This window comes from Leptonychotes weddellii, chromosome 8 (assembly GCF_054177405.1).
Source record: "Leptonychotes weddellii isolate Sample4059 chromosome 8, ASM5417740v2, whole genome shotgun sequence".
NCBI lineage: Eukaryota > Metazoa > Chordata > Mammalia > Carnivora > Phocidae > Leptonychotes > Leptonychotes weddellii.
This window is the reverse complement of record NC_138376.1, coordinates 30,713,142-30,728,778: the sequence shown is the minus strand read 5'-3', so window position 1 is coordinate 30,728,778 and position 15,637 is coordinate 30,713,142. Positions and strand designations below refer to the sequence as shown.

General features: G+C 42.5%; 2 protein-coding genes across 40 annotated transcripts in view; one reads left to right on the top strand and one right to left on the bottom strand.

The window, feature by feature from the left end:
* The window catches only part of LOC102742249 (adenylate cyclase type 10-like), a 61,256-nt gene that overhangs the window by 14,413 nt on the left and 31,206 nt on the right, over positions 1-15,637 (bottom strand). For 11 of the 39 annotated variants that reach the window (XM_081828155.1, XM_081828169.1, XM_081828157.1 and 8 more), the window contains 12 exons: positions 14,254-14,317; positions 12,820-13,039; positions 12,333-12,458; positions 9,305-9,477; positions 8,437-8,596; positions 6,037-6,241; positions 5,851-5,947; positions 5,245-5,363; positions 4,870-4,987; positions 4,278-4,476; positions 3,563-3,776; positions 2,822-3,062 (listed from right to left, as the gene is read on the bottom strand). In XM_081828155.1, coding sequence (XP_081684281.1) covers positions 2,995-3,062; positions 3,563-3,776; positions 4,278-4,476; positions 4,870-4,987; positions 5,245-5,363; positions 5,851-5,947; positions 6,037-6,241; positions 8,437-8,596; positions 9,305-9,477; positions 12,333-12,458; positions 12,820-13,039; positions 14,254-14,317 — 1,763 coding nt within the window. In that variant the 3' untranslated portion in view covers positions 2,822-2,994. Of the gene's footprint in view, positions 1-2,821; positions 3,063-3,562; positions 3,777-4,277; positions 5,948-6,036; positions 6,242-8,436; positions 8,597-9,304; positions 9,478-12,332; positions 12,459-12,819; positions 13,040-14,253; positions 14,318-15,637 lie in introns of those variants that run through there. The other 28 variants (XM_081828156.1, XM_081828166.1, XM_081828163.1 and 25 more) reach the window with 28 other exon arrangements.
* Positions 1-15,637, top strand: part of TREML1 (triggering receptor expressed on myeloid cells like 1) — a 40,788-nt gene that overhangs the window by 11,574 nt on the left and 13,577 nt on the right. The window lies entirely within an intron of this gene.

Genomic DNA, 15,637 nt, shown 5'->3' with positions numbered 1-15,637 from the left:
CATCATGAAAGTGAAAAGACAATTCACAGAATGAGAGAAAATATGTGTAAATCAAATCTGATAAGGTCCTAGTATGAGAATATATTTTAAAAAACTCTTTACGCTCAACAATAAAAAGACATGTAACCCAATAAAAAATGGGCATAAGATTCCAACAGACATTTCTCCAAGAAGATCGACAAGTGGCCAATAAGCTCATAAAAATGTTCAACATCATTAGTCATAAGGGAAATGCAAATCAACACCACAATGAGATACCACTTCATACCCATTAGAATGCCTATATCAAAAAAAGAAGCAGGGACGCCTGGGTGGCTCAGTCAGTTGAGCGTTCTCCTGGTTTCAGCTCAGGTCATGATCTCAGGGTCATGAGATCGAGCCCCGCATTGGGCTCCATGATCAGTATGGAGTCTGCTTGAGATTTTCTCTCTCCTCCTGCCTCTGCCCCTCCCACTGCTTACGCTCACTCTCTCTCTCTCAAAATATATAAATATAATCTTAAAAAAAGAGAATCAATAACAAGTGTTGGTGAGGTAAGGATGGGGAAAACTGGAATCCTCACACACTGCTGGTGGGAATGTAAAATGGTACAGCAACTTTGGAAAACAGTTTGACGGTTCCTTAAAAAGTTAAACATAGAGTTTCTGTATAACCTAAATTCCATTCCTAGGCATATACTCAAGAGAACTGAAAATATATATTCATACAAAAACTTGTACACAAATGTTTATAGGAGTATTATTGATAATAGTCAAACAGAGGAAACAACCCTTGTATCCATAAGCTGGTGTGAATGGATAAATTAAGTGTGGTATATCCATACAATGGAATGCTATCCAACCATAAAAAGGAATGCTACAATGTGGATGAACCTTGAAAAGATTATGCTAAGTGGAAGAGGTCAGACACAAAATGCATATATTATGATTCCATTTATATGAAATGTCCAGAAAAGGCAGATCCATAGAGACAGAAAGATGGTTACTAGGGGTTGGGGGAAGAGGGACTGGGTAGGGACTGCTAATGGGCCTAGAGTTCCTTTTTGGGGTGATAAAAATGTGGAATTAGACAGTGAGGATGGTTTCACAACTTTGTGATATACTAAAAGCCAATGAATTGTATGTCTTTTTAAAGGCTGAATTCTATCTTAATTTTAAAAATTGCCAAAAGGGAAACAAATGGAAAAAAGGAAAGAAAGAAAGGAAAAAGGAAGGAGCAACACAGTATGACTAGTTAGTGCCATATGTGGGAAAGAAGGGTGCTAATGGTAAGGGTAAATATATGCTATTGCTTGCATGTGCACATGATTTTGCAAGGATACACAAAGAAGTGGTAACACAGATCAGCTCTGTGGAGGGGAACTGTTGGCTAGAGGACAGGAATGGGAAAGACTTTCACTGTTAGACACTTTTGTTCCTTCTGAATTCTGTGCCACATAAATGTATAATCTATATTTAAATATAAAAATTAAATTGATAATAATAGCTAATACTTATTGAGTACTTATTAGGTAAGCACACAATACAGGTACTGTTCTAAGTGTTTTATATTTATTTTATCTGCACAATGATGTTCTTTTATTCTGTTTTTATCCTCATTTACAGAAAGGGAAACTGAAGCATAAAGATGAATTATATGCTAAAAGTAACACAGCTAATAAGTAGCAGAGTTAGAATTTGAACCCCCAGGCCATCTGGCTCCAGAGTCCTTGCTCTTTACCACTAGTCTGTATTGCATCTCAGAAATTTAAAGGAGTGGAGGAGGAAGAGAGGAGGGAAGTGGGTGAGAAGGACAAAGGAAGAAGGGGGTAGGAGACAGAGGAATGGAAGGGGGAGTAGGGTGGGAGTAAAGGGAGAGGAGGGAGGGTAACAAGAGGATGGGGCAGGAGGAGGGGGAGTGGAAACAGGGAATGTACGGACCACACAGCATGATTAAAAAGTACTGGGCTCATTTTCCCAAACACCTCCCTGCCTGTCCTTAAAGTTCTGATCACGGTCATTTGAACAGTATATTGAAGATTGGGTACAGGATAGCTTACCATAGCCTAGGTCCCATGAAAGCCTTTATAGCCTAGTGCAAAACTCTGGAATCAAATCTGAGTTAGAATTCCAGCTCCACCATTTTGTGGCTGTGTTTCCTGGAGTAAGACCTTTCTAAGCTTCAGTTTCTTCATCTGTAATATGGGGATAATAAAAGTACTTGCTTCACAGAGTTGATAAAAGGATTTAAAGAATGTGTTTCAAGCACTTAGTGCCTGGCACAGAGTAAGTGAACAATAAATGGTAGCCCTTGTAACATTAATTAACAGACTCTATGAACACTAGATGATTGAGTTATAAAGTGTAAAAAATCAGTGGGAAGATCAGGCTCTGGGTAAGAAAGGCCATCAAACAGATAAAAGTCAAAGGTGGTGGCTCTAGAAAGGGAGAATAAAAAGACAGCTAGAGTCATACACACCTTGGCAATTTCGGCTTCACGTGGGAATCCCCAAGTCATACAGTGCAAAAGAGAAATGGATTCCCACAGCACTGTGTCCCTCTCAAAAGATTCCTTGACTTCTTAGGAGTCCATTAGCAAGAGATCATCAAAGAGATTACCAAGAGATCTGTGCCAAGAGATCATCAAAGTACTCATATTGCTGGCTTTCTGTAAGTAGCCACAACCTCTGTATTAGGGCTGTGTTTTCTATCTGCTAATGGATATTGCCTTACATAAGAAGCAATCAGTTCATTTCAAAGCCTCCCAGGCCTCCAGTCTACCGCTGGTTCTAATTTCTGCCTCAGTTGTGCCAATGACTGTTAAGAGTTAAGAAAGATCTAAGTTTCATGCTTCAGAAACATAGGCTTTTATTTTGACAAAGCTATAGATAGTGGTGACTGTAAAAGGCTAGTATATTAAATATGTACACTATACAGTATCTTAGAAAGGGGAACTTGGGTCATTTCTTTGTGTTATATACAACAAGAGAACCATGGTCCCTTCAGATGATTTTCTTTAACATACACAGTCTTTAATTTCTTCTTCATCCTTATTCTCCTTGACATCAGCCACTCTGTCAAATCCTGAAAGCAGGAACATAAAGAAGATCACAAACCTCAAAGAATGTCCTCAGCAATTACAAATCTAACTCATGGCCCTAGAAAAGGAGGAGATTTGGTGGGCTCTGGGGCAAGGAACTATATTCTTTCCTCTCTTTCTTGTCATTTACCTTCATAGACATTACATTGTGGATTCTAAGGCCTTCTTTCTCCCTTAGTGACCGTCCAGCTACTCCACAGAAACAATCTGGTTGTTTAAGCTGGGACTAAGGAGGAACTTTCTATGCCTACGGGTCACAGATGCTGGAACAAAGGGCTGAGAGAAGGGGTCATACTGTTTAATAATAAAAGGGCCCTGTCTGTCTGGGCTGGGTCTGGTGCTAGTGAGAGGATGATAATTATCTGTGGGGCAAGGACTAACTCCTTTTAGCTATGCGTCCCTTCTTTGGAGCAGCCTCTGACTGTAAGAATCCGAGCCTGTTTGTGACGTCACTCAGACAAGGGTTCCAGGAACGAATGCTTACTCTGTATTCCTAAATTTCTTCCAAAGGAATTGTTTTCCTCCAAGAATTCTCCCTCTATCCAAATCCTGGTCAAGCAGGTGTCAAAAGGTCTGACAATGTTCGTCGAGGACATAGATTCTCTCTTTCCGTATCTCATTATAGAGGCTTTAAGTTCAGAGACCCACTGGTGATAGACGGGGCAGGTTACACATCGAGAGAAAAACTCCTCACAGTACTGAAAGGAGAGGGAAGTCCGTGAGCTCAAGGATGAATACTCCACTCCACCAGGTCTATGACAGTGCCCACTCAGCATACTCGCTCAGGGCTCAGGGGGCAGGGAGGAGTGACTCATAGCAAAGCAGGCCCAGAGAGTTGGTTTTGAGCTACAGGGGAACTGGAATGCCTTAGACGCAGAAGGCAGGGCTGCAGGGACAGGTGTCAAACTGTGGGTCCACTGAGAAGGGCTCAATGTTAACATTTTAACAGTATTGGGTAGTAGCTGTGCAAAAGAAAGTCAGGGTATCCGGTCCTGGTTTACATGCAAGAATACCTAGGAGGGTACATGAGGTAAATGGAAAGACTTTCCAGGTGGAGAAAAAAAAAGAGTTTGGTCGGGGGGAAAGAGAGACAGAGGCAGTGAGGAAAAGAGTAAGGGAGAGATGCAGGCAGCAGGAAGAGTACTGCAGATCAAACTAGAACTTAGGTGTCAGGTGAAGGACAGGAGAGAAGTGGGTACCTTGAGGGTTTGGCTGCGGGTCTCTGGGGGAGTATGCATGAAGACACCCTCTGGCATTTTTTGTAACACTAGCACATGGCACTCCAGGAATCGGACAAAGCCATGTGAACCAAATAGTGAGGCATTAGTTCTTTTCACCAACTGGCGAGCCTTGGAGAAGTGGTGCTCAAACAGATTCCACTGGGAGTCCTGGGCAAACCTGGAGGGAAGAATCTCAGCTCCATCCCCTGCTTCACGACCACAGCTCTTTCACACAGCCATCACTTCTTTAAGGCTCTAAGACCTCCTGGACAGTCAGAACTGTGATGCTGGCCAGTGGCCAAGGCTACTAACTCACGTGAAGGAGACTGTGGGTTATCCAGCACTTAAATGTAACCTTAAACTTAACCTTCAACCTATGGGCCCAAACCTGCTCAGGGATAAAAAGAACCCTTCTAATAAGATGGGAGGGATGGGAGGTAAAGGTCTTTAGAAAGTCAGAGATGCAGAACAGCCCTGCCTGGAGGGGTAAAAGGCAGTAGCTTAAATGACCCCATGGTGTCCTTAAGTTTCTACCCTTTCCCACAGATAGGACTCTGGTACCCCATATTACCACATGGCCAGAGATGAGTGGACCCCCAGCATGACATTACTCTGAGAGTTTAGAATGCAGCTGTGCTCACAGTGTTGAATGAAATGTAGACACTCGCCAAAGGGCCGACACAGCAATCCTGTGGATAGAGAAGGTAACCAGGCTAGGATCAGCTGTCAGTGTAGGAACTGGTATAGAAGGTGTGTGGTACAGGGGAGCAGACAACATCTGAAATGCAGACACCCTGAGTCACATATGTGGTTCTTAGACTTCAAGAAATCAGGGGCTAGGATCAGGGACCATGCCCAAGGGAGAGGCTCATGACTACCCGTGTTCCAAACACAGGGCCCTATCTGAACCCTTCAGGAGTATAGCAGAGCCCTGCACAAAATTTACCTTTTCCGTAAAGCAGCAGATCTAAGCAAGCAGAATAGAAGCAGGCCAGGCCAAGGACATCACGACCCTGGGAAATGAGCGCCCACTGACTCTCCAGCACATGGACACATAGATCAAATCTGCCAAAAGACAGAGCCACTGGGACCAGCTAGGGCATGGGGAGGATGGTAGAGGAGAGGAGAGGATCTTACATCTCCAAAGTAGCCTAACATCCCCTAGATCTTCTTGCCTTATCTCTATTTATATAGAAAGTATCTGTGCCTGCAATCAGACCTGCCTCTAAGCAAGGGAAGTGGGAAAATGCCTGAGCCAGTTTCCAGGTTCTTTCTTGAGCTACTGCAATTACCTACCCCCTGCGGAGAAATGAAGCAGAAGAAGGAAGGGGAGAAGGGGGAGAAAGTGGGGAAGGGGAGGAGGAGGAGGAGTATGCATTTCCACTCCCAAACCCCACACTTAAAGACAATGCTTCCTGGAATGACTAGAGAAGAGACAGCCTTGGCTGTAAGAAATGGAATAGCATCTCCCTCACCATTTCAAACTTCTTTGGGAGACCATACCCTCCCCTCTTAGACAACAAATACAAATGGCAGAAAATGATCTTAATACTTCTTCTTCAGAAAAGCAGATCTGAAGAGAACTGAGAGAACCAGATTCTCCAGAGCTGGTTTCTTGAGGTGTCTGCATATCTCATGAGCTTGAAAACCTAAGGAGGTCAAAGAGCATTGTGAGAGGCCTAGTGGTGAACTTGGCTTCTCTAAAAGCCCTAGGCCCACCAGCTCCAAGCCCCATTACCCAGCTTGATGGAGAAGTCAAGATGGCCAAGGCAGAGTTTGGTGTAGGCCAAGGCCTGCATGAGCTGCGCTGTGGCCAATAATCCCTCCCTGGAGAACCAACACAGGCTGCTTTTCTGAATGGCCATCTGCTCACACTGCAGCCACTTGTCTCTGTCACCCATATTCTGGGAGAACTGGGATAGGGCCACATAGGTAGAGACAACCTGTGGGGCAACAAACATGGGGCAAAATATTCTGACTGTACATACACGCTACACTTCCATCTTGTCCCTTTCCTGCATAAGAGCCCACTATGGTGCCTTTTTGCCCACCTGACCAGGGATTGCTGGTATCCCTATCACTCTCCCCAACTCCTGCTATGAAAACACACTCCTTGTTGTCCCCACACTTCTAATTTGATCATTCCCACCACCTGATCTTTAAACAAACTATTTTCTCTACCTGCCCTTCTTCTTGTTCTCCGATCCCAGACTTCCCCTTCAAGACACTGGCCAAACTGTACTTCTATGTTTTCCCTAATGAAGGCCTCTGATACTTGTTCCTTAGAACTCTTCAGAACTGCTGCCTAGATGTCTATTATAAGTATGTGCACATTTGACATCATTGATGACTCTTTTCTTGAGATACTGTCTTCACTAGGTTTTGAGGACATCATACTCTCTTGGCAACTGCTCAGTTTCTTTTGCTGATTTCTCCTTATGACCCTGACCTCTTAACATTGGAGCTGTTGGGCGCCTGGGTGGCTCAGTTGGTTAAGCGACTGCCTTCGGCTCAGGTCATGATCCTGGAGTCCCTGGATCGAGTCCCGCATCGGGCTCCCTGCTTGGCGGGGAGTCTGCTTCTCCCTCTGACCCTCCTCCCTCTCACGCTCTCTGTCTCTCATTCTCTCTGTCTCAAATAAATAAATAAAATCTTTAGAAAAAAAAAAAAAAAAACATTGGAGCTGTTAACTTAGTCCTTGGACCTTTTCTCATTCCCTTGGGGAGCTCATCTAGTTTCATGGCTTTAGATACCATTTACACACTGATGACCCCTGTATTTCTATTTCCAGCCCAGACTTCTCCCATGCACCCCACATTCATATATTCAGCTGCCTACCTAACACCTCCATCTAGATGTCTAATAGGCATCTCAAATTAAACATGTCTAAAACCTGGCTTCAGTCTTCCCCCAAATCTGTTTCTTGTGCATACTGCCCCATCCCAATTAAGAGCATCTCTATCCGTCTAGAAGTCCAGGTTGCAAATCTTGGGATTATCCCGATTCTTTTTTCTCTCCCATCCCAGAAATGATCCATTTGGTGAATCCTGTCAGTTTTCGCTTGACAGAGGACCACTCCTCCTGCTTCCTCTGCCACCACAACAATTCAAGCCAACTATCTCTTGCCTGTAGTGCTGGAATAGTCTCCTAACTTGCCTCCCTGCTTCCTCTCTTGCCTCCTTCAGTTGATTCTCAATACAGCAGACAGAATGATCCTATTAAAATATAAGTAGACTCTGTCACTCCTCTTCTCAGAACCTACCACTTGCTTCTCATCTTCTGTAGAGTAAAAGTCCAAACCCGTAGAGTGGCCCACAAGGCTATGCCATCTGCCATCCACCCTCTCCTGGCTCTCTGACTCACCTCCTGGTTCTGTCTCCTCCCCTCTAGTCACGCTGGCCTCCTCACTGTCCCTCAAACACGGACAGCATGCCTTGTGCACCACTGTGCCTTCTGCCTGTCCACTCTTCTCCCTGATAGCCATATGGCTTACTTTCTCATCTCCTTCAGATATTTCCCAGATGTCACCTGCTTGTTGAGGCTTTCCCTGCCATCTTGTTTAAAACTGCACCCATCCCCCAGCTCCCAGAACCCCATGGCCCCTTGCCTCCACTTAATTTTTCTCCACTGCACTTATTATCAACTAACATTCCATATATTTCACTGATCTATTGTCTGTTTCCCTGGAACCAAGATCAGTGCCTGGCACATAATGGGTATTCATCAAATATTTATTGAACAGATGGATAAAAAAGATAGACAGACAGATGGACACTAAAATTAGGAAGATATTTCCCTTCCTTCTTTTTTCCTAAGTCAGCAATTCAAGTCCTTTTTTAGCTCACGGACTCCTTTGAGAATCCGATGAAAGCTATGACCTGTTCCCTACCTCCCTCCACTCGTCAAGTGTTCTTTTGAATATACGCACCAAAGCTGACATTCAGTTTAGGGAACTCACAGACAGCCACACCTGAAAACCCATCTAAAAACTGCAATATGAGAAATGCTGCTCAAACATATGATCAGTGTGTCTCATAGAGTCTGGGTTATTGTGGAGTCATGCTAAACCCAGGAATCTCTCTCCTTAGCATTTTAGGTTTCTGAGTGAGGTCCAGAGGGAAAGGAAGGACTTGCTTACCTGGGCTTCATTTGCAAACTCCTCAGCAGAATTCTTCTGCATGAGAGTGGCGAGGCAGGCAAACCTGCGGCTGCTGGCTGTGTTGTCCAGGTTATAGAGCTGCCAGAGCAGGGAGAGGCAATGGACCCGCTGCTGCAGGACTGCCAGCTTCTTCTTACTGCTGTGAAGCATAGAGCGCTTAGCATGCCCTTAGTCTGCACCACTGCCCCACTGTCCCTCACCACAAAAATCCAAATCTATTCATCAGAGGGCCATCTACAGACTTTCAAACTCAGACATGTTCCTGGGATCCCCATAAGCCTTTTTAAATCATCCCTCTTTTTTTTTTTTTTAATAGGCCCAGTGTGGGACTTGAACTCACGTCCCTGAGATTAGGAGTCCTGTGCTCTTACTGACTGAGTCAGCCAGGCGTCCCAAATCATCCCTCTTGATTGAAAAATTTCGAGGAAGTGTTTTTAAAAGGTTCATTCTTTGAATTGCTATTTTGAATATATTTCCTATAAATTATTATAGCTCAATAATTGGGTAGCGATTTAATACTTTGTATGTATATCAGAAATAATATTGATACATATATGTATATATGTGTACACATGTATACACACATACATATGTGTATCTTGATTTGAAAGAGACAGGGTAATATGTATCTTTATTTGAAAAATACAGAGTAACACCATGCTTCAAAAACAAAAGAAGTCCTCACTCTGCTACATTTCATTGGCTCAGAGAGTAAGGTAGAGGAACTGGAAGTGCTATAGGCTTGAAAGAGGAGTCTTAGGTCAATAGAGGCAACACTCCAGGCCCAGTCCTAGTTTAGTTCTCTGTGGTCCTAAAGGGAACGGGATGACTCGGCTAGGCTCCTCACTTCTCACTAGGGTTGTTTGGAGGTTGGCTTAGGGAACAGGAATGCCAATATTTTTCCAGGAATGTTTGGAAAAAGACACCAAACCAGGTCCAAGGGAAATTCCTTTTCAGCAGTCGAAGGGCTTGCCTGGCCAATTTTTTGGCCAACGTGATCTGTCCCATGTTGAAACAGACCTGGAGATGGGAAAATGAGAAACAGTAGTGTAAATGTGGGAAGAGTACTACGGATGAGGCTCTGGTCATTTGGAGCTAGTACTTGGGCTGCTGAGGCGCTAGAGTGAGAGAGCTGCAGCAGGGCCTGGCCATACTAACGAGCACCAGCAGGGCCATGTGCAGGTAAAGGAATGAGAAAATAGGATTGTGGAGAAAACACCCTTTTTTTCCATCTCCCACATGTTTGTCAGTAAGAAGGCTGTGATTTGGAAAGTGATGCTGCTGGACTGAGATGAGACTGTCATGCAGCAGAGACCCAGATGTTTCAGATGCCACTGAAAGGATCTGAAATGTCACCAAATCCCTTATCTGTCTTCCTTAAATAGGTTGTGCTGCCACTGTGCATGTGGGGGTAGGAGTTGAAGAACTACCCTGAGGTTATCATATCCTTCATGTTTTAAGACTAAATCCTCCAAGAAAGTGATAAAGTCTGGTGATTCAAGAACAATCTTGGGAAGACTGCACAATAACTTCTTATAAAGGGAAAGAAATAATTATTTAAACTTACTCAAAGACCTCTGGATGGAAACGCAGATAATACAATACTATGGAAAACTCTAATATTCTCTTTGGCATTCAAAGGCATTATACACATCAGGTTTACTCTCCTAGCCAGGTTATCTTAAGGTTTACATTGAAATTAGTTTTTATTTTAATTATTTTTAAATTTTAAAGCTCAGCTCTCTAACAAAACATCCCCCATGGTTTTATGGAGTCATTACATATAAATTGATAATTATCCCAACACATTTGTTCTATTGATTTAATAGTAGTGAGGCTGGGAAAAGTTGCTGAGCTGTCCTGAGTTATTTTTACACAATAAATAAATTTACTCCATTATGTCCTTTGTAAATAGAGTGTCTTGTGGCATGCTTTCCCCAGAGCTTCTACTTGTTATATAAATCTCATTCCCTGAGGAAATTGTTATGATATAGAATAACCTATGAGGTATATTATTTTTTCTAAAAGCGAGATGTAGAATGGAATATAGAGAGCTCCTATTTGTGTATAACAAAGGAAAGGGGAGACCATATACATTTACGTATGCCAAACCCCTCTGGTAGAATACATAAAGATTCATAATGTCAGGGAAGGGACATAGTAGCTGAGTGATGGGGTTAGGGGGTGGGGAGACTTTCAGATGTATGTTCTTTTGCTTTCCCCTAGCTTTATTGAGATGTATTTGACACAAAGCATTGTGTAAGTTTAAGATGCATGACACGATTTTTTACTGAGATATAAGTGACATATAATATGTTAGTTTTAGGCATCCAACATAAATTTTTTTCTTGATGAGAACTTTTAAGATCTATTCCCTCAGCAACTTTCAAATACATAATACAGCATTGTTCACTATAGTCACTATGCTGTACATTATATCCCTAGGACTTATTTATCTTATAACTGGAAGTTGTACCTTTTGATCACCTTCACCCTTATGTCCAGCCCCCAGCTGTCCTGAAATTAGTTTACATGTACTCCACTAAACAAAGGACATGAATAAGCAATTGACAGAAAAATAAATGACTGGTAAACATACAAAAATAATGTACCTTATTAAGAAATACACATTAAAGCACAATATAACTTTCATCTACAGATTAGCAAGTTTAAAACAGACTGATAACATCTGATGTAAGGATGTGAAGAACTGGGAAAAATTCGAATTGATATACAGACGGTTCCTGACTTACAATGGTTTGAAATAACAATGTTTTGACTTTCACCCAATGGTGTCAAAGTGACATGCGTTCGGTAGAAACTATCCTCTGAATTTGGATCTTTTCCTGGGGGTAGCAATATATGTATGGTATGATACTCTCTCCTGATGCTGGGTGGCAGCAGTGGATGCACTCCCTGTCAGCAATGCGATCATAAGGGTAAACGACCAACAGACTTACAATCATTCTGTCCCCGTATAACCATTCTGTTTTTCACTTTCAGTAGAGTACCCAGTAAGTTATATGAGATACTCAACACTTTATTCTAAAATAGGCTTTGTGTTAGATAATTTTGCCCAACTGTAGGCTAACGTAAGTATTCTCACTGAGTATGTTTAAGGTAAGCAGGCTACACTACAATGTTTGGTAGGTTAGGTATATTAAATGCATTTTCAACTTGTGATAGGTATACTAGTTTTGACTAAATGATATTTTCAACTTATCATGGGTTTACTGAGATGTAACCCCATCATAAGTCAAGGAAGATGTGTAATTTTGATGAACACTTTGGCAATATATTTATTAAATGTACAATCATTCCTATCTCCCACCTTAGCATTTCTGCCTCTGGAAATTTCTATTACAGAAACATTTTTACAAGGGAAACGAGATATTTACAAGAATATTCACTGTAGCAATGCTTATAAAAATCTCAAATTAGAGACAACCTAAGTGCATGTGAAGAAGGGACTGATTAAACTTTGATATGAGCATACAATGGAGTACTTGGCAGCTGTAACTGATTGGATGTACACTAATATGCAAAAATGTTCAGTCTGTACTGTTAAGAATAAAAGTCAGCTACAGAAGAGAATATAGAATATGATTCTACTTAAAAAACAACAGAAAATAATAATGGTATGCCTATGTGTGTATATCTGGTGGAATTTGCACATTATTAACTATGCTGGGGGTAGCATGGAGCTCTTTTCACTTTCTCCATATTATGTACTGCTATGTTTTGAATTTGTAAAATCTTTTCACACATTATCACATTTACAATTGCATACAAAAAAACAGAGATTTTTAAAAGAAATAATAGGGTAACCCTCAAGGAGAAATAACTCAAACTTCAGGGCCCTGCCCTTACTTTACCTCTGACCGAAGACAGCAGAAAATGGCTTCCTCAAACTGACAGATCTTCACTTTGTGCTTTTTCAAAAATGAGAATGCTGAGGGCTGGCCCAGAAGACTGCTTGCCTTCCTCAAATAAAAGAAGGCCTCCGAACAAGACAAGGGATGGAGAAACAGGATTAGGATTTGGACGACCCTAGTGGTGTGATGAGGATGAAGGACAGAGGAAGGTTATGATGAGGTCAAGATTTGGATCGGAATCAGAATGGGTTCACAGTGAGAAACAGGGAGCTGGATGGCCCGCGCAAGTCAGGGGCAGGGCTGGCAGTGGTTGGTGCTCTTGGACTACCACGTTCCCACTTTGTGTTTTCTCCTAAACCCCTTCCAGCACCTTTCTCTCTCCACTTTGCTCCATTTTTCACCCAAGCTGACTTGACAGTAAGAAATCCCCACCAAATTCCCCAAGTGAAAGGGCTCAGCTCAGGGGCTGGGAGCAGAGCGTGCTCACCATGTAATTATCTGACAGGTCCAAGGAGGCTGCAGCAGCCTCCAGCAGGTAATAAAATGCACATGTGGTTTCTCCGATGACCAGACAGTGCTGGGTGAGGGGTGAGAGCACTAACTGCAGGATTTCCTCACAGTGACAGGGCTTTGTGGTCAACATGTCTTTCTCGGGGCTGGTCTGAGCCAGCTTCCTGTTCACCTGATCCAGGAACTCTTCCTCTGTTCTTTGTGGAGAGAAGATGAATGGAGAGTGGTCACAAAGCAGCCACTCTTCTCGGGGCATTCCCAGATCTCCAAGCCACTGTTTCCAGGAAGCTTTCCTTTATGACTCATCAATTCTACGTTTAGCCTTCTCCTCCAACACTCCATAAGTTTTTGAAAGTCAGGGACCTGATCTATACTGTCAAAGCCCTAAGGAATTTTTTAAAAACCTAAAGCCAATCTAAGTACCTCACAGACTAAATGGGGAAACAACTTCACCTGAAGAGTAAACTAACAACGTGAAATAAAAACATGAACATGATACAGGGCAATAAGTAATAATACAATTCTCTATTAGCATATTTGAACTTTGTCACAACACACTTGAACGTGATTTTATACAACACCATCTTATCCTACAACAACCCTGTCTTTCAGGTAGGCAAAAACTACCTTCCTTTTACCATTGAGGAAATTGAGGCTTGGAAAGCTTAAGTGACTTCTAAATGACCTCACAGCTACTGAATAGAACTACAACTAGAGCTCACTTCTCTACTAGTCCAGTGCACTCCCCACAAACACCATGAGTTCAAAAGAGGTTAGATCTCTCTGAGACAGAATGATTGAAAAAGATGGAAACTGAGGAGGGCTTTGAAGAATGGTAAACACTCTGATAAATAGAAGGATGTGGAGGCCACTTAGTATTTCAAAAAGGGGGAATTGTGTGAGCAGGGATATACAGGTGAGTGTGGGGATGATTCATGTAGAGTACAGATTTTTCTTTGAAAACCATAAGAAATTAGGTTGGATAAGCAGGACAGGAAACTCTAGAGTGGCTGGTAAACTCAAGGTAGGGACATTTAAAATCGATAGGCTAGGCATTACAAAGCCAGGAGGCACATGATTAGGAGATGTAAATTCCTTTTAATATCATCTGGGATCAAACATAATTGAGAAAGCAAATTTAGAGCAGAGAAAAATCTGCTCTGTGTACAGTTCATCTGAGAGTTATTAAATGAAGCTTTTCCTAAACACTAAGAAATAATTTCCCTTCGAAGAATCAAAAATTGCCTTTCCAAGTCTCTGTTAACTTGAAGTCTGGACTGAATACAAAGGTCACTACTCCTGGGTGGTCAGAGGAATTCCTGGTCTGCAGGTGAGGTGAGTGGCCCAGTTCAGTGGTCACCTGTGTCTCATTTCCTGGCCCCCCACACCCACTCTCAGCGTCTCCATTTACCTGCAGTGTTCACTTGTGAAGGCCTCCTGACTTCTGAATGGTTTTGTCTGGAACTGAAAACTATCTGTAGGGAGAAAAATATCATCTTCCATTATCCATCTTTGTATTAACTGAGAACATTTCCAATTCCTGACTACTTCTCCAAAGCTTAGTTCATGACCTAATTGCCTCCCCCATTGTTAAAATGGTAAGTTTAGGTTTAATATTAACCTACACACAAAATAGAATGGTGGATCACAAATTCCTTAATGGCAACTATTTATGATTCAAATAGTAACTCCTCTCAAACCTCCCAAACCAGCCCGATTCAATTTGCTAGAAAAATGAATAAAGAATATGTCCACCCGGTTTGACAGTTACTTCTAATAGAAGAAATCCCTGAATATATCTGGATTGAATTTCTGACCAGATGAGAGTGGACCACAGAGCTAGACCTAGTGAGGAAAATCATGAGGGCACCAGATGCCACAGTCCACTAGAGTCACAGTGGCCAGCAGGGGGTTTCAGCTTTACCTAGCTGGCCTTAAACAGCCCTTATCCCTCAGATTTGACTCTTCCTCTGCAGCTACCTTCTCACAGATCAAAAAGCAAAAACTGGGAATGATGAGGAGATCTTACCATTATGGCTCAGAAGCACGGATGGCAGGATTGAAAGGGGGTACCCAAGAACTGTTACAGGGAGGACTTGTGTTAAGTAGAAGGACCAGCTCTCTGAATGCGGAACCGTGTCAAATAAGGTAGGGTAAAGTTAAGACTCAGGTAACTAAAGAACCTGGAGTTTGGCAGCACTACCGCAACACACAATTTCCAGGGGCACCATCACATCATAGCATGTGTGACTAGCGCCCTCTAGATGTGTGCAGTACCTGTTCTGCATGGCCACGCACAGAGGCCCTGAATCTGGGAAGTGTCCTCAGGGCTTGGTCGTGCTGGGAAGGTCTTGAGCCTCTCTCATATAGACTGATCAGGCTGTGTAATCTCAAGCTGACACTAACTATGAATGATAGGGTAATTTCTTCACAATCCTAGACTAGGACATTCACTGTTACTTTCCTCTTTCTCCTTGGAAAGTACAAAAGTGCAAATGCCCAGAGTTCATCAGCCAATGACTAATTTTTCCAAGTCACTGGTCTACCTTCACAGAGTCATCAGAATGTTACAGCTAGAGCAGACATTAAGAGAATAGATTAACTTCTTGATTTTAGTCCATTACCACCAACAATTCCCCATCTCTCCCTTATCCCTCTCCTCTGCCAACACCAACTTCTATCAAAGTAGAAAAAGGGAAAATTTGGTTGGGTCTTGACAGCTGTCTTCAAATATGTAAGAAGGGGCAATTCTGATTTGCATTTCCCTGATGTTCAGTGATGTTGAGCATCTTTTC